A 17,461-nucleotide genomic window follows, 5' to 3' on the forward strand; every position below is an offset into this window, starting at 1 on the left:
AAAAAAATATTGATTGGGCATGGTGGCTCATGCCTGTAATTCCAGCACTTTGGGAGGCCGAGGTGGGTGGATCACGAAGTCAAGAGTTCGAGACCAGCCTGGCCAACCTGGTGAAATCTCATTTCTACTAAATACAAAAATTAGCCGAGTGGGGTGGCACGTGCCTGTAATCCCAGCTACTCAGGAGGCTGAGGCAGGAGAACTGCTTGAACCCGGGAGGCAGAGGTTGCAGTGAACTGAGATCGTGCCATTGCACTCCAGCCTGGGTGACATAGCAAGACTCTGTCCCCCCCAAAAAAAATATTTTAAAATGTTATTATTTTTTGAAATGGAGTCTTGCTCTGTCACCCAGGCTGGCGTGCAGTGGTGCATTCATAGCTCGCTATGGCCTCAAACTCCTGCGCTCAAGTGATCTTCCCACCTTAGCCTCCTGAGTAGCTAGGACCATAGGCACATTCTACAAAGCCCAGCTAATTTTTTATTTTGTAGAGATGGGGGCGGTGATCTTGCTGTGTTACTTAGGCTGGCCTCGAACTCCTGGCCTCAAGCATTCCTCCTGCCTCAGCTTTCCATAAATTATTTTTATTTTATTTTATTTTATTTTTTATTTTTATTTTTATTTTTTTTTTGAGGCGGAGTCTCGCTCTGTCGCCCGGACTGGAGTGCAGTGGCCAGATCTCAGCTCACTGCAAGCTCCGCCTCCTGGGTTTATGCCATTCTCCTGCCTCAGCCTCCCGAGTAGCTGGGACTACAGGCGCCCGCCACCTCGCCCGGCTAGTTTTTCTATTTTTAGTAGAGACGGGGTTTCACCGTGTTAGCCAGGATGGTCTCGATCTCCTGATCTCGTGATCCGCCCGTCTCGGCCTCCCAAAGTGCTGGGATTACAGGCTTTATTTTATTTTATTTTAAGATGGGGTCTTGCTGTGTTGCTTGGGCTGGACTGAAACTCCCGGGCTCAAGCAATTTTCCTGCCTCAGCCTCCCAAGTAGCTGGGAGTACAGGTGCACACCACCACACCCAGCTAAGAACTTTTTAATAAAGAATTCCTACAAATTGGCTGGGCACAGTGGCTCACACCTGTAATCCCAGCACTTTGGGAGGCCGAGGTGGGTGGATCACCTGAAGACACGAGCTTGAGACCAGCCTGGTCAACATGGTGAAAACTCCTCTCTATTAAAAATACAAAAAAATTAGCTGGGCATGGTGGTGGGCACCTGTAATTCCAGCTACTTGGGAGGCTGAGGCAGGAGAATTGCTTGAACCTGGGAGGTGGAGATTTCAGTGAGCCGAAACTGTGCCATTGCACTCCAGCCTGGGCAACAAGAATGAAACTCCGTCTCAAAAAATAAAAAAAAAAAGAATTCCTACAAATCAATGAGAAAAAGATTAAGGCTCTCAGTAGAAAAATAGTCCAAAGATATAAACAGGCAATGCACAGAAGAACATTAGTAATAAACCTTTGGGCATATTTTCATGCCCACACTCACTAGTAATCAGGAAACTGCCAATTATATTGAGATACCTCCTCATACCTATCAAACTGGCAAAAATTTTAAAGTTTCATAATACAGATATTGGTGAGGATGTGAAACAGTGGGAACGCTCATAAACTGCGGGTGGGAGTGTAAATTGTTACAATTACGTTCGGACAATTTAGCCAAATTTTAAAAGTCCAAGAGCTACCCCTGGGAATAAGGAAACGTGCAGTATTGTTTGTAATAGCTGCCACTGGAACAATCTGCATGTCCCTCTGCCAAAGGAAAGAATAAAGTGTGGCATATTCATACCATAGTTGTGGAATTCTTTCCAGCAGCTAAAATGAATAGCTATATATGCATCAATCCTGATGAATCTCAAAATATCAAAGTTACAGAATGACATAGAGTTTGAGAAAAAGCAAAACAAAGCTATATAATGTTTTAAGAACACAGACATTTGCATGAGTTAATTATAGTATAAAGACACGCAGAGGAATGCTAGACCCCCAAGTTTTAGTAAATCATGGTGATCCCCCCAGGAAGAAAGGTAGATGATAGGAGGAGGGAGGGGTGCGCAGGTGGCTGAAATGGTTATCTGTAATGCTGCATTTTACAAAGCTTTTGAAGACTGAAGCAAGGATAGTAAGACGTTATGGTATGAGAACATTGGCTAGTGGGGACACAGGTGTTTCTTACGTTATTCTCTGTAGTTTTCTGAGGTTCTAAACATTTCCTTTATATAAAAAATGATGGGGGGATTAGGTAGAGAGCAGTGAGAGCAAAAAGCATTTCGGGGAAAGTAAGCGGCGTGGAAAAGAAGCTAGGCTCTCACCAGTGATGGCCTGGAGTTTGAGGCATTTGAGGGCAGAGGGAGGGAAAGTGGGGCTTTACAGGCCATACATTGGGTCTTTATTCTAAGGTCTGTGGACCAGTTCACCCCTAGTTCACAGGCTTCTTGGGAGGTTCCAGAGTAATGAGGCCTTCAGACTGTCTGCAGGTAAGCAGCAGCACCCAGGCCAAAGCTTCCAGTCCTTCTGGGGGCAGCTGCTCTAACAAACACTGAGACTGGGAGAAGTGAAAGGGGCAGCAGGAAGGCTTCATTACCACGAGACAGCACAGAGCCCACTCTTCCTTACCAGAAGTGGCTGCAGGTGGTCTCGGAACTGTGCCTAGCATCAGAGAGGCCTGCATTTGAAGTATAGCTCTTTCGCTCCTGTTTGTAACCTGCGTCAGGTTTCTTAATTCCTCTGAACATCTGCGTTCTCCATAAAGATACTCACTGAACTGACCTCATAGGATTAATACGAGCAGAAAATGAACTTATGGGTGTGTAGTGCTAACAGCCCTTAGTGAATATTCACTATTATTATCATCGTCATCATCATGTTGTTTCCCACACCCTCTGGATCAAGCATCTTAGGCATTTCAGGGCAGGCAGGGTTTGGGGTACCCTGGAGGTGCAGACTAGAGCCAGGGCAGAGCAATGACCTGGACATCCCACGCCACTTCAAGGGCCTAGGCTAGAGGCAGCTTGTGCAGCACAAGTGTGCCTCCAACACAGTCCAGAAGAGGAGCGACCCTCAGGAAATGACCCAGGACACCTTCACAGCAGCCTTTTTCCTCCCACCTGGAGAAGGTAACCAGACATCGTGTCATCACTGCTTCTCTCATGGCCCTGACATTCAAACAAAAACCCTAGAGGTGCACTGTGAGCCCAAACAGACATGGCTGACGCTAGTCATGTGACCTCCTCAAAGAAGTCCATTCATGGAAAGTGGCTTTTCTTTCTGGCCCTAGCTGAGGGCTAGCTTCCCCAAAAAGTAAACGGGAAACTAGATCGCTGGCTTCCGCCTGAGACCTCTGCCTGGTGGATGATGGCAGCACACACTTCCTCTGGGTTCTATTTTTATTTGCTCTTTTGGGCTCTCCCACACTTTAAACCAGATAGAATATACTTAATGATTACAGCCGGCGCTCATTCTGAGCGCCTGTTAGACACTAGCATATATAACATCATCACACTGACTCGCCACAAGAATCCTGGGAAACAGGAACTATGATTGTATCCTCTTCACAGATGAGGAAACTGAGGCTCGGAGGAAAACAGTCACTTGGCCAGTGAATGGTGGAACTGGGACTTAATCCTGGGGTCAACTAATCCAGAACTTCAGGAAAATGGGTGCAGCCCATGCCACTAGACCAGGGAAACTGACCCTAATTAGGGGTGAATAGGAAGTTGGCAAGTCAGTAGGTTCAGGCTGGAAGCTGTTGCTTACTTGGCACCTTTACAACTCCCATCCAGACTGCCTATCCCAGCTGCTGGAAGTCAGCAGGGGAGGGAGAAAGTGGCCAGTCTCAGACCGGCCATGTGCTCTTTCTCCACTCCAGTTGCCTGTCCTAGGCTCCACCCCACACATGGTTCTGCTCCGCACAGCCTGAACCAAAGTGTCTCTACTTCTCCCCCAGAGTCCCTCTCTCTAGTCCTGAGGCATGGCCCACAAGGGTCCCTCCATGATCCAATAGATCTGTGCAGACTGTCACTGGCAGCAGCTCCCTGTTGGCTCCACTTCAAAGCAGGGGCGGCCAGGCACCTCCAGGTGTCAGAAGCAGCTGGCACGTTAGCAGAAGGCCTCTGGCAGGAAGGGGTGTTGAGCCAACTGCCAGCAACTGGAAAATAGCACATGGGGATGACCTCGTCTCCAAGAAGATTCTTTCCCGAGCCCTCTGCGAGTGGCATTGAGCTTGAGTTCAGAATGAAGGAGCTGTCTGTGGGGATAAAAGGGTTGCAGGAAAAGGCAAAGAGGTAAAGACAGACCAGGAGCTTCCTGCCTGCCTTTTCCCACAGTTCTGCTGAGATTCCAAAGCAAGATGCAGATGCCCACAGCTAGAAAGATCCCATAGGCGGGTTAAAGACACAGATGCCTAGAACTTTCATGGGTCTCAGCATTCATTTGGAGATGGACAGCACAGCATATGGTGTGATTAAATGTACCTTTCAGTAAGTCTTCTGCAGCCATAGACCTCTGAACTTCAAACTCTCGCCCCACTAGATTTAGCACTAACAGCAGGAGCTGTTAGTTCTGTCCACCCTTGGGACAACACTGTCGGAGCTGGAAGAAGCCCTTTGGGAAGTATGAGCCTTCAAACTTCTGCTTGAATATTTCTGGCAATACACATCTCATTCCTTTACAAATCAGCCACAATCCTAGAACTACGCAGCTTGAAAACATCTCTAGAGCCAAACTCTAGATCCCTGTGGTATCTCCCCAAGAGGCAGTCCTTTGAGAGTTGGGTCTCAGCCCTCACTTCCTCCCTAGTCTTCGCTTCTAAGCAAAAGGATCTAAATGCAGTCATTTGTCCAGTATCATGGTTTTTAGACTGTCCACCAGCCTGACCCTCTTCTCCGGGACTCTAGTTTACTCCCCTTAAACAGACTGTCCAGACATGAAAGTATTAGTATTTGAATGATAGCTCTTTCATTCCTAGCTTGTAACCTTCGCTAAGTTTCTTAATTCCTCTGAATGTCTGCATTCTCCATAAAGATTCTCACCAAGTATCTTTATGAGAGGGATTAAGAAACTACTCCAGGTGTCACCTGGCCAGAAGAAAAGGGGACCGTGGCTTCTCTCAGTCATTTGTTCATGCATTTCTTCATTCAACAGACATTGACTGAGTGCCTGGTATGTGCCAGGCACCATACCAGAGTCAAGCCATAGGCAGGGAGACAGAGGTGTCACTTGGTAGATCTTATGTTCCCAGGACAAAGACAACAGTGTGAGCAGGCTGCTGAGAACTGCAGAAACCAGTAGCAGGGGGGCCTATTCTAGGCTGGGTTAGAAAAAGTGCTTTCCTCTTTCATCTTCCCCAAGAGATGCTGTGGAGGCTTCAGCCCGAAGAATATGGAGATATCTGGTAGGTGAGGAGGAGGCATGGAGGGCAGGGAGCATTATGGCTAGAGGGACAGACTTGTCTGGAGGGCATGAGTAAGGACAGCTTCAGGGAGGACGGAAAGACTAGTGTGGCCAGAATGCAGTGGGGGAGTCGAGGGAGGCCGGGGGCAGATGGAGCGGGCTCACAGGCCAGATCCAAATGGGGGACCATGTCCTAAGGGCAATGGGAAGACTGTGAAGGTTTTTTTGGTTTGTTTTTGTTGTTGTTGTTGTTGTTAATACGGAGTGTCGCTCTGTCATCCAGGCTGGAGTTCAGTGGTGCAATCTTGGCTCACTGACATGGCCACCTCCCAAGTTCAAGTGATTCTCCAGCCTCAGCCTCTCAAGTAGCTGGGATTACAGGCATGAGCCACTGTGCCCAGCCTCTGTGAAGGGTTTCCAACACAATGGTAAAATGGTCACATTCACATTTTAGGAAAATCTTTCTGACCACAATATGGATACTCAATTAGAAGAAGGCTCACACCTGTAATCCCAACACTTTGGGAGGCCCAGGTGGGCAGATCATGAGGTCAAGAGATCAAGACCATCCTGGCCAACATGGTGAAACCCCATCTCTACTAAAACACAAAAATTCGCTGGACATGGTGACGCGTGCCTGTAGTCCCAGCCACTCGGGAGGCTGAGGCAGGAGGATCACTTGAACCCAGGAGGCGGAGGTTGCAGTGAGCCTAGATCGAGCCACTGCACTTCAGCTTGGCGACAGAGTGAGACTCTGTCTCAAAAAAAAAAACAACAAGCAAGCAAGAGTAGTTGCAGGGAAACTGGATAGGTGGTCATGCCATCATCAAGAAAAGAGAGGTGGAGGCTAGGGATAGGATGGTGACTGTGGATGTGGAAAGTAGATGGATTCAAGAGAAATTTCAGCAATAGCATTGATAGGACTTGGTGAATGGTTGATTGGCTTGGGGTGGGGTGGGGGGAGTTTCCAGGATGTCTAGGATGCCCCACGTTTCTGGTTGAGGAGAGTCATAGCCGGTGTTGCTGTTAACACAAGCTCAGATCCAGCTGGCTTTTTAAAGGGTAGCCAGTCTTACTGCTTGCAATCAAAAAAAACCCTCAGTCCTTTATACATGTGCTGCTATGATCCAGCCACATGTCCCTCCGAAAGAAAGCCCTCACCTCTGTCTGCCCCCCCCCCACTCGCCCCCTACTTCCTCCTGCTCGGCATGTTTCAGCTCCCCAGTCTCTGAGCCTCACACTCTTCACCTGTAGAATGGAAATAACAATAAGACCCACCCATAGGACTGCTGTAGGATAAAATTTAATTAACGCAGTCAAATGCCTTAATAGCCTGCCATGAGGTAGGGTACTCAGGAAAGGTACCTGCCTCTACGGGCAGATCACTTGAGGTCAGGAGTTCGAGACCAGCCTGGCCAACATGGTGAAACCCCGTCTCTACTAAAAGTACAAAAATTAGCCAGGCATGGTGACCGGCACCTGTAATCCCAGCTGCTAGGGAGGCTGAGGCAGAAGAATCACCTGAACCTAGGAGGCGGAGGTTGCAGTGAGCCAATCTGTGCCACTGCACTCCAGCCTGGGCAACAGAGCAAGACTAAAAAAAAAAAAAAAAAAGATATCTGCCTCTATTGTTACCCATATTACAGGGCACCTGCAGGACTGCCCTGCTCCAACAGACACCCCTGCCCTCCCATGGTGTGCACCCCCTCTTCTGCAACAGCCCATCTCCAAAGGGACTGCTGATGTTCGAGGTCAAGATGGCCCCTAGCAGAAAGCTGCAGACCACTTCTGAGGCTGGAAGGGTGTGCCCTGTTTATAGCTTCTAGTCCCATCTGTGGCTGAAAGAGGAAGATGCTCGTGGCACTCAGCATTAAGGCTTCCCCGAGACTGTGAAGCCCTTTGGGAAGTATGAGCTCAAGCTTCTGCTCCGAGGCAGGCTCTGGAATGGGCCTATTGGTGAGAATTGCAAATGGAGGTAACTTCTGCAATTAGACAGTGGTGACAGTGATGCTACTTTGTGAATATACTAAAAAACTGAATTGTACACTTTTAAAGGGTGACTTTTATGGTGTTTCATTATATCGCAATGTAAATAAATAGTAAGTGGAAGTTGCTGCTATCGGAGCATTGTGTTCCAACTGATGATCAACAGAAGCCATGGAACATGGGGAAAGGCTTGGGCTCCTTGGTGGTTTCCTGCTTGGGGATATTCACAGCCCAGTGCTGTTCTGTTGTAATTCACTTTAGACTATTGGGGCTCCATTTGTCCTGAGAGCAGGGCAGGAAGGGAAAGTCAGTGACTTCTCATGTCCAGAGCCTTTGTCTGCCCTGCTGAGCCTGCCGAGGAAAAGCTTTGAGGTGCTGGTGGCTCTCGCTCCCTAAGCGCTCCTGGGAGAGCTCACTCTTCCTCTGCAGTTTGGGGGTCTTTGCTAATGCCAGTCCTCTCTAACTGCCCGCTCTCTGCCGTCTCCCTGCTCCCCCAATCCAGTTGTCAAAACAGATTCTGCCATCTAGGTGGGGAAGGAGCGGTTTTGCTGCCTGGGTTTTCCTTGGGTTACCACTTGGGTAACCACTTGGCCTTTGGCAGTGCACTTAGTCCCGTGAACTACTGATGGAGGGACCAGGGCACTCTCTTGCGGCCCTCAGCGGCACTGCTTCTTCCCGCCCTCCAGTCTTGAATTTTTTCCAGCTGGAATTCTAGTGTTGAACTCTGGTGGTGGAGGCAGCTGTCGTTCTCCCCAGGAGATGCCTAACATATCAGTAACAAGAAAGAAAATAAATCAGCCACAGAAACTAGGAGGTAAAATGTTAGTGTTTTTGCTCTGTAGCTTTATTTTCAAAGAGGTAGTGTGGCCTCATGGAAGATGCGTGGCCTGTGGAGTCCAGCAAGCTCCCCAGCTGTGTGTGTGACTTTGGCAGGCTGACCTCTGAGCCTCAGACTCTTCACGTGTAGAATGGAAATAATAAGACCCACCTGTAGGATTGTTGTGGGCTAAAATTTAACGAATGCAGTTAAATACCTCAATAGCCTGCCATGCGGTACGGAGGGTTTAAAAACAATTAAAAACTCAGGAAATGGTACTTGCTTCTATTGTTATCTGTATTACAATAAAGACGAGGCAGGAACCGCTGTCTCTCTTTAGGGAGATGGCAGCAAGGGGAGTGGCACCACAATATCGCAGTCTCTGTGGAGCCCCTTCCCCAGCAGTGAGCAATCCTGGCTTTCACTGGGGCTGATCCAGTTGCCAGTCTGGGGAACCTCTGACTCAGGGAAGTGGAAAGAGATTTAACAAAATACAAGAGAGAGCAAAAGAAAACAATTTTTTTTTTTTTTTTGTCTTGACAGGGTCTCTGTCTCCCGAGCTGGACTGCAGTGGTGCAATCTTGGCTCACTGCAACCTCCACCTCCCAGATTCAAGCACTTCTCCTGCCTCAGCCTCCCAAGTAGCTGGGACTACAGGCATGTGCCACCACGCCCAGCTAATTTTTGTATTTTTAGTAGAAGTGGGGTTTCACCATGTTGGCCAGGCTGGTCTTGAACGCCTGACTTCAGATGATTCACCCACCTCAACCTCCCAAAGTACTAGGATTACAGGCATGAGCCACTGCACCCGGCCAAAAACAATTTTAAAAAAAAGAAAGAAAGAAAAAGCCAGAAGAGCCTGATCAGAAACAGACTGGGGGCCCACCCCACCCCAGCGGATGGCTTGGCGCCTGCCTGGCATGTGATAGAGTCCAGCAAGCGCTCGTTTCCTTCTCTTCTTGTCCCGGCTCAGATGAGGCGCTGAGCAGAGGACGAACATAGCCTTGGTCTAATCCCTTTATGAGTCAGATGGTTTTCTTCCTGTGAGGTGGGTCCTCAGTGGGAGGGACTAGAGACAGGAAAACCGTGGGGTGGGCAACCTGTGAACATGGACAGCAAGGAGGAGCAGGGCGGCAGCACAAGATGAGTGTGGGTTTTGACCCTCACAAGTGCAGATTCCCCAATAGCTCTTTGCCCTCTCCCCTTGTCTGCCATCTGTGTCCCAGGGTGGAGGTGTCTGTCGCTATTCTGGCCCTTTGGTAGCTTATTAAATCTCAGTACCACTTGCCAAGACCCTTTAAACCCCTTGGCTGTTCTTTTTGCCTTTTCTGATCTGCTGTATTTATTCTGAACTAAATGGTCCTCACAGCAGAATGAAAGGATTTACTGCTTAAGTATATGAAAAGAAACCTTGGCTGCATTACAGTTGCACCCTCTCCTTGCCACCCCCTGCCCATGCTCCATCCGCTAGCTGGTGCCACTGAGACTGAACCGGGAGCCCACTCTGGGTACAGTGTGGTCACTTCAGTTTGATAGTAGAGTCCAGTTGATGGAGCGGTGAGGTGACTGGGAGGAGCTTGCTTTTGGGAGCCCTCTCCTAAACGTCCTGCTGCCCCAGGGGAGACTGGCGGCCCAGGAACAGCTCTCTCTCTCTCTCTCCCCCTCCTTCCCTCCCTCCCTCTCCCTCTCTCCCTCCCCTCCTTAAACCTCCCCCAGTTCTCTCTCTCAGATTCTCTCTTTCCCCTTCAGGATTGTGCTCATGGACGATGCCGTGGACTGCTTGATGTCTTTTTCAGATTTCCTCTTTGCCTTCCAGATCCAGTTTTACTACTCAGGTGAGTGTTCCCGGGCTCCATCTGGCTCCGCACAGGACCCTGCCTCCTTGTCCCGCCCTGCTGCCCTGCCCATCTGTGTGCCTGGCACACGTTTCTCTTCCCCACCTCCTTTGGGGGTGTGCTTCATTGCGGGTCACTAACAGGATGTCTAGCGTTCAGTGGCGGTCACAAGATTCAGTCTGCAGAGCTGACTTCCTCAGCCTCCTGAAGACACTGAAAACCACAGTGCTTTCAGTCAGCAACTCAACAAATCAGTTTAAGTGATAATGACAACAACAACATCCACAGCATTCACTGCTTACTGAAAACTTACTATGTCGCAGCACATGTTGACTTTAATCTTGACAACAGCCTTAAGAGAGGGTCCTTTCAGAGAGAAGCTCACAGAAGTAAGTAGCCAGTCATGCAGCTCATAAGTGGTGGAAACCAGACCTGGAGGCTGACTCCAGAGCCAGTGTTCCCAACCTCGCTGCTATTTTACTGCCTTCAAGGGTCTCTCCCTTGGCAACCGATTGTGTGTTTGCGTGCACATTCTCCTCCACCCCACAGCTTTAAAAAAACACACACCAGTCCTTTGTCACACTCCCACTCTGTTCCCCAGTTCACCCAGCTGCACCCTTAAGTCTCTCTGGAATCAGATGGAATAAGTATAGACAAATAAATATAACTATACACCAGCTCACACACAGAGACATCAAATGGAGTGCCGGGTTTACAAATTGCTGACTGTGTTCATAAACAAATTTGCTTAAAACAGGCTCTTCCAGTAAATAGAAGGCTGTCCTTAGATCCTAGAGGTGGCCTTCCTGCCAACTGGTGTCCCCAGCTAGCCCTAGCCTCACTTGGGCGCCACATTCTGTTTACTTGATGGCAGCCCAAGGGCTGTGTAGGCAGGGGCTGGAACCTAGGATCTTGCCACATGCTCTTAGCAGCACCAGTCATTTCCCATTTCTCTGAAGCTCTTGGGCCCTAGAGAAGGAGCAGCCATGTCTGGGAGAACATTTTCCCCTCAATGCCTCCCCAGCCCTCTTCTCACAGCGCCCCCAGAGGGATGGGACAGCTACCACATTGGGCCAGGAGCATTACTGACACTGCCCAGCAGTGTGTGCTAGAGATGAGATGGGCCAATAAGTCAGCAGTTCTAACAATGGCTCAACTACGAAATTTGAAAACCATTTCAAATGACTGACTCAGCAGCAGCTTGCGGGTTTTCTCTGTTCCTCGCTGGTATTCCAACACACTTTCTTGAGGTAGAGAGGCAGGTGGCCACACAAGATGAGGCTTACCAGTGGGAGCATACTCATGTTCACTCCTCCAAAAAATATTTATGGCCTTAATGTGTGCCAAGTACAGTGCTAGGCAGGACAGGCCAACCAGGCATGACCCCTGCCTTTGTGCCTTCCAGCAAGGAGACATACAATTAATGACACAGAAAGCTCCTCACTGGCTAAGTGCCAGAAAAAAAGCCTAGGGTGCTATGAAAGTGTGCAATGGCAGGTCTCACCTAGTCCAGGAACAACTGAGGGATGATGGGACATTTGAGCGAAAACACAGATTAGTGTCATCTCTCATCAATGTGCTGTCAAACAAGGTTGAGAACTTCTGCTCTCAGGACACCATGCCCTGAGCACTGAGGCTGGTGTGGAACTGGGCGGACAGAGAAGGGAGGCCATAGTGAAGAGACAAAACACGTCCTCCCTGCCTGAGCTGTCCACCCCCACCCCTGCCCCCACGGTTCCAGAATTCCTGGACAGTGTGGCTGCCATCTATGAGGATCTGCTGTCGGGCAAGAACCCCAACACAGTGATTGTGCCGACGTCATCCAGCGGGCAGCACCGCCAACGGCCTGCCTTGGGCGAGGCCGGCATGCTGGAGGGCGTGGAGGCGTCGCTGTTCTACCAGTGTCTGGAAAACCTGTGTGATCGGCACAAGTACAGGTGAGGAATGGGCATGCAGCCCCCAGCCCCCCAGCCCCAGGGAGCTCAGACTGCCGGCTGTGGAACAGAGCTCTGCAGGATGTTCTGCCAGGCCCAGGGATTCTAGGGCCCTTGCTGGTCATAATGTAACAGTGCCATTTGCCCCCAAACCAGTTGTTGACTGAAAGGCTCCCGAATGGCTCACTTCAAAAGGACTGCTTTCACTTGGGCAAGACCACTGTAGATGACCAATTTACTGGGTGACAGACTGGCCTTAACATTTTAGAGAGAAGGAAAGAGTACTCCTTGTATAAAACTTTTCTACACAGAGAGAGGGGTAAGCTGTCCTGTGTGGCACAAGTATCCTTAGGGGCTGAGCAACGGATTTGGTTTCCCTAGCCATTTCCCACCCCCGCTCCCCACTCCGGTGAAAGCACCAGTTAGCGAACATGCCAGCCCCTCCTGACCACAGTGAAGGCCTGGATCCCCCAGGGCCTTGGGGCTCCCAAGGCAGGTCCCTGGCTTGGCTGTGGGTATCCTCATGAACTTGGAAGTATGGATACAGAGATGTCCCTGAGGCTGGCTAGGCTCTGAATGTGGCATCTCTCCTTCTTAGCTGCCCACCCCCAGCACTTGTCAAAGAAGCCCTCAGCAACGTTCAGAGACTGACCTTCTATGGGTTCCTCATGGCTCTCTCAAAGCACCATGGAATCAACCAAGCCCTCGGTAAGTCAGAGCTAGCAGCCATCAGCCTCTCCTGCCGCACAACACAGGGAGCAGCTGGCCTCTGTTGGCAACACGGCTCCATGGGGAAGGGGCACCACCATCTCTGCCTTGACTTCCCAGGGCCAGACTCAGTCCCAGGGAGCAGGAACGTGCGTGACAAAACATGGCTCTTACACATTCCCATGGTAGAGGACAGCCTTCCCTGCCTGCCGCCCTGCCCCAACACGAAGCCATCTCCCCATAGCAGAGGCACGCCCAGCCCCTCCTCAGAGAATCCCCAGCTCTGCTTTGGGGAGCGGCCTGCAGGTTGGGCAGACACAGGACTATTTACTCAGTGGCGCTAGAGATTATATATCAAAGAGACCTGAATCCCATTTATAAACAGGGCAAAGGTGTGTCTGGGGAGACCTTTATTCCAAGCTGAAAAAAAAATCTGATTAATCTGAAAGGGAGAAAAACAAAAGTGGGGGAGCCTGCAGTGGTCCAGTTCTCCCTGCTTGCTGGTTTTTCACTGAGCCTTCTCTACCCACCCCACTGTTCCCCCTCCCACAGCCACTGCTCTCCTAAGGGAAGAGCCAGTAAGCCTCCATTCTACTAGAGTTTAAGGGGTTTTGTTTTTGTTTTTGAGACAGAGTCTCACTCTGTTGCCCAGGCTGGAGTGCTGTGGTGCAATCTTAGCTCACTGCAGCCTCGACCTCCCGGGCTCAAGTGATGCTCTCACCTCAGCCTTCCTAGTAGCTGGGACTACAGGCATGAGCCACCATCTTGGAAAATGTTTGTGTTTTTTGTACAGACTGGGTTTCGCCATGTTGCCCAGGCTGGTTTCAAATTTCTGGGCTCAAGGGATCCCCTCACTTTGCTCTCCCGAAGTGCTGGGGTTACAGTTGTGAGCCACCGCGCCCAGCAAGGGCTTCTTTTTTGTGTCTCAAGAGATCCTCCTGCTGTGCTTGCGATCCCAAGTGCCTGAGTCTCAAGGAAAAGACACACAGCATCTCCCCTATTTCCTTTTGCTAGTTGAGGGAATGGGATTAAGGGAAGGAAAGTTAACATTCACTAAATACCAACCACAGCAGGCTAAGTACTGTGCTGCATGCTTTATATTTCTTATCTTACACAATATACAGTTAGCCGGAGATGCTCTGGGATACACAAGCACAAACCCTAGCAGGCTGAACTGCATGCCACCCGCAGCCTGGTTATTCTGAGTCAGTGCTTGGGGCTTGCACAGGTCTGGGGAGCCCTCAACTAACTGAAGTTGGTAGCTGAGGTTACCCCTGAACTAGGACTAGAAAGGAGGCAATTGACAGGTCGGGCGTGGTGCCTCACGCCTGTAATCCCAGCAATTTGGGAGGCTGAGGCAGGTGGATCACCTGAGGTCAGGAGTTTGAGACCAGTCTGACCAACAAGGAGAAACCCCGTCTCTACTAAAAATACAAAAATTACCTGGGCATGGTGGCACACGCCTGTAATCCCACCTACTCGGGAGGCTGAGGCATGAGTATCGGTTGAGCCCGGAAGGCAGAGGTTGCAGTGAGCCGAGATCACGCCATCGCATGCCACCCTGGGCGACAGAGCAAGACAGTCTCAAAAAAGAAAAAAAAAAACAAAAAACAGGGAAAAATCAGGAATCAAGAGTAAGGGTGAGGCGGATGGGATCTGCCCTGGTATTTTTTCATACTCCTAGTTATGACCACCCTTCCTTCCCACCAACAGCAGGAACTAGGAAGGAGAAGGAAAAGCCAGTTAGCAACTGAGTCACAGCTTGGACTAACCTTATCCCCCTTTTCTAAGGGCCTTTAAAAAGGACACTGGCCGGGTGCGGTGGCTCATGCCTGTAATCCCAGCACTTTGGGAGGCCGAGGCGGGCGGATCACCTGAGGTCGGGAGTTCGAGACCAGCCTGGCCAACATGGGGAAACCCCGTCTCTACTGAAAATACAAAATTAGCCCGTTGTGGTGGCACATGCCTGTAATTCCTGCTACTGGGGAGGCTGAGACAGAAGAATCACTTGAACCCAGGAGGGAGAGGTTGTGGTAAGCCAAGATTGCACCATTGCATTCCAGCCTGGGGAACAAGAGCGAAACTCCATCAAATAAATACATAAATAAATAACACTAATAGCCAGACATGGTGGCTCCACCTGTAATACCAGCATTTTGGGAGGCTAAGGCAAGAGAATCCTTGAGCCCAGTAGTTAACGACCAGTCTCGGCAATATAAGGAGAACCCTGTCTCTTTAAAAAAAAAAAAAAAAAAAAAATTAGCTGGGTGTGGTGGCATGTACCATTGGTCTCAGCTACTCAGGAGTCTGAGGTGGGAAGATCGCTTCAGCATGGGAGGTCGAGGCTGCAGTGAGCCATGGTCACTGCACTCCAGCCTGGGTGACAAAGCAAGGCTGTCTCAAAAAAAAAAAAAAGTCACTGTCATTCAACCACTTTTACTGCATGCTAACGTTGGGTGGTTGGGTGGAATGGGAGACAGACAGAAGCAAGTGGTCTCGGGCCTCACCTGCATCTCCAGTGTGTAAAATAGAAATCTGGAGATATACTGCTTGCCACGTCATGGAGGTCAGCCCTGTTCCCTTAGTCCCCAGGGCACCCCCCAAATGAGAGGGTTCTGTGAGATGTAGTTTGAAAAACACTAACTTAGGGCAAGAGGGGCCAGGAGGCATCATCTGGAAAAGATTCGGACAAACTGGCAATCTGCCTATGCCAGGTTAACTCTGGCCTTGACCCAGCCTTCTCCTCTTGCCCTAGGATCCTCTTTGGAGAAGTAGAGGCAGCATTTTTTTTTTTTTTTTTTTTTTTTTTACCATCTGTCTCCAAAGTGGGGTCACCCTGATTTGGGGACACAAAATTAGGTAATGTCTGACCTTTGGGCTTAGCCTGGACCATATCCTTTCCAGCCCAGTTACCTGAGGCCTCAAGGAAGAACTCAACTCCCAGCACCAGGTCACAACCACCTAGTGTTGGAAGGGGATCACCACACTTGTCTGGGAATGTCTCCTTGGCTGTGGTGTCTGCCCCAGACAGGGAACGCAAGCAGTAGGATTCAATAGATGTATCAAGCGGCAGCCAGGACCTTCCTGCTCCGTGACTGTTCTTGGCCCCGCTAGCAGTCCTCAGATCTTCAGATCAGCCCTCCCAGGGTCAGCAGAACAGGGAGCTGTGAAGGTGAGGGGCATGAAGGAATCTGTCGCCTGGCTGAAGGGCCCTGGTTTTAACTGCTGTGCCCCCAATGATCTCCTAGGAGCTTTGCCCGACAAGGGGGACCTGATGCACGACGCAGCAATGGACGAGGAGCTGGAACGGCTGTAAGTATCAAGTGCGAGGATGCTGCCCCCTTGTGGGGGCCACACGGGTTGAACACGGCTGCGCCCCATCTGGGGCCAACACCACTTGTCTGTAACATCCTGCAACTGCCAGGGAAGGGTCTGGGGGCCAGCAGAGGCCTGAGATGTCCCTCCGAGTCCTTTGGGGGCTGCAGCCCAGGGGTTTACCCTAGTGTAAGAGTGGGCATGGAGGCCCCGCTCTCTGGACAGCAGGCCTCTCGCTGCCCTCCAGGCTTCTTCCCTTCTTCAGGCTGGCCCAGGTCCCGGGCCTGGTCAACTCAGTCACAGCCAGTCCAGAAGCCAGTTGCCTGCCTTCCCGGACCCCTCCCCGGGTTGGCTCCCCCTGGAGACCTCTCCATCATTCCCGAAAAGTGGATGGAGAGAGCGATGGCTCCACTGAAGAGACAGACGAATCGGAGACTTGAGGAGTCCGAAGGGTCCTGCCCACAGCGCCCTATACCTGCTCCCACCCAGCCCTTGGCGTGCCCACCCAGCCTCCTCTCCAGCACCTTGCTGTGCTGCCCTCTGCTGCTAACAAGGCAAATAACAGCCCCAAGAGCAGCCAGAGGGGCGCTGATGATCAGCCCAGGCAGTGGCCCCGGAAGGGAATGGCCTGCTCTCCCTGGCCCTGTCAGCCTGCGAACTTCACTCAGGCCCCAAGCTGACAACCTGTGCTGAAGCCACGGTATCACTAGGAAGGGGACTTGGCCGTAGCCTGTTAGTCCTCCTAACCTCTTAAGAAGAGCAGTCTCTTCTGAGCCAATCTCTGCTGGTCCCCTGATAAGGTTCATCTCCTCACAGCAACTCCATTAAGGGGGAGAACCTGAATAGCCATGCAGGGCCTTGCACCATCAAGGGTGACACCTGCGACGCAAGTACCAGGAGGACATAACCGCTGTGGCCTTCTGCTGGAGAACAGCCAGTAGCCTTGGTAGGATGGGCCAGAAGGGTGGGCCAGAAGATGATTTCACTTGCAAAAACTGCTTCAAGTCTTGACCCCTTTGTGTCTAATAGCTAAACATGTGAAATAAAGTCCCTCGTGTCTGGTAAGTGGTGAGTCTAAAGCTCCTAGGCTGAGGGGAGAAGGGAGAGGGTGAGTTTGGGTTTTCAGTGCTTTTCTGGCAGGACTAGGAGGTAGGGGCCAGTGGCCCACTCAGGCCTGGGGACCTGCCTCAGACAATGAGCAGAGGGGCCTAGCTTCGCACAAGAGCAGCCTTCCAGAGGAAAAGGTGCTCACAGCTGGAACAGCCTTCAGGAAACAGGTTCAGAGGGTTCAAGGCCAGGTTCCCATAACTTTAAAGACCATGGCCACAAAGGGTTAATACTGCACCGCCTTCGAGCCAGGGTTTCAGTCAACATTTGCCAAGCACCTGCTTGGGGTTAGGGCAGTGGGATGCAGCTGTGAAACACATAGCCTGGGGCAGACACATCCCATCCAAGACTAGAGGCAGGTAAGGACAAG

At 50.6% G+C, this 17,461-nt stretch overlaps 1 protein-coding gene across 8 annotated transcripts in view; it reads left to right on the forward strand.

The window, feature by feature from the left end:
* The window catches only part of LOC105527123 (chromosome unknown open reading frame, human C11orf49), a 257,050-nt gene that overhangs the window by 237,898 nt on the left and 1,691 nt on the right, over positions 1-17,461 (forward strand). For 3 of the 8 annotated variants that reach the window (XM_011963326.1, XM_011963327.1, XM_011963333.1), the window contains 3 exons: positions 9,942-10,027; positions 11,769-11,964; positions 12,560-13,095. In XM_011963326.1, the coding sequence (XP_011818716.1) occupies positions 9,942-10,027; positions 11,769-11,964; positions 12,560-13,013 (736 nt within the window). In that variant the 3' untranslated portion in view covers positions 13,014-13,095. Of the gene's footprint in view, positions 1-9,941; positions 10,028-11,768; positions 11,965-12,559; positions 13,096-15,917; positions 15,982-16,231; positions 17,050-17,461 lie in introns of those variants that run through there. The other 5 variants (XM_011963330.1, XM_011963334.1, XM_011963329.1 and 2 more) reach the window with 4 other exon arrangements.

This window comes from Colobus angolensis, unplaced genomic scaffold, assembly GCF_000951035.1.
Source record: "Colobus angolensis palliatus isolate OR3802 unplaced genomic scaffold, Cang.pa_1.0 Scaffold61, whole genome shotgun sequence".
Taxonomy (NCBI): domain Eukaryota; kingdom Metazoa; phylum Chordata; class Mammalia; order Primates; family Cercopithecidae; genus Colobus; species Colobus angolensis.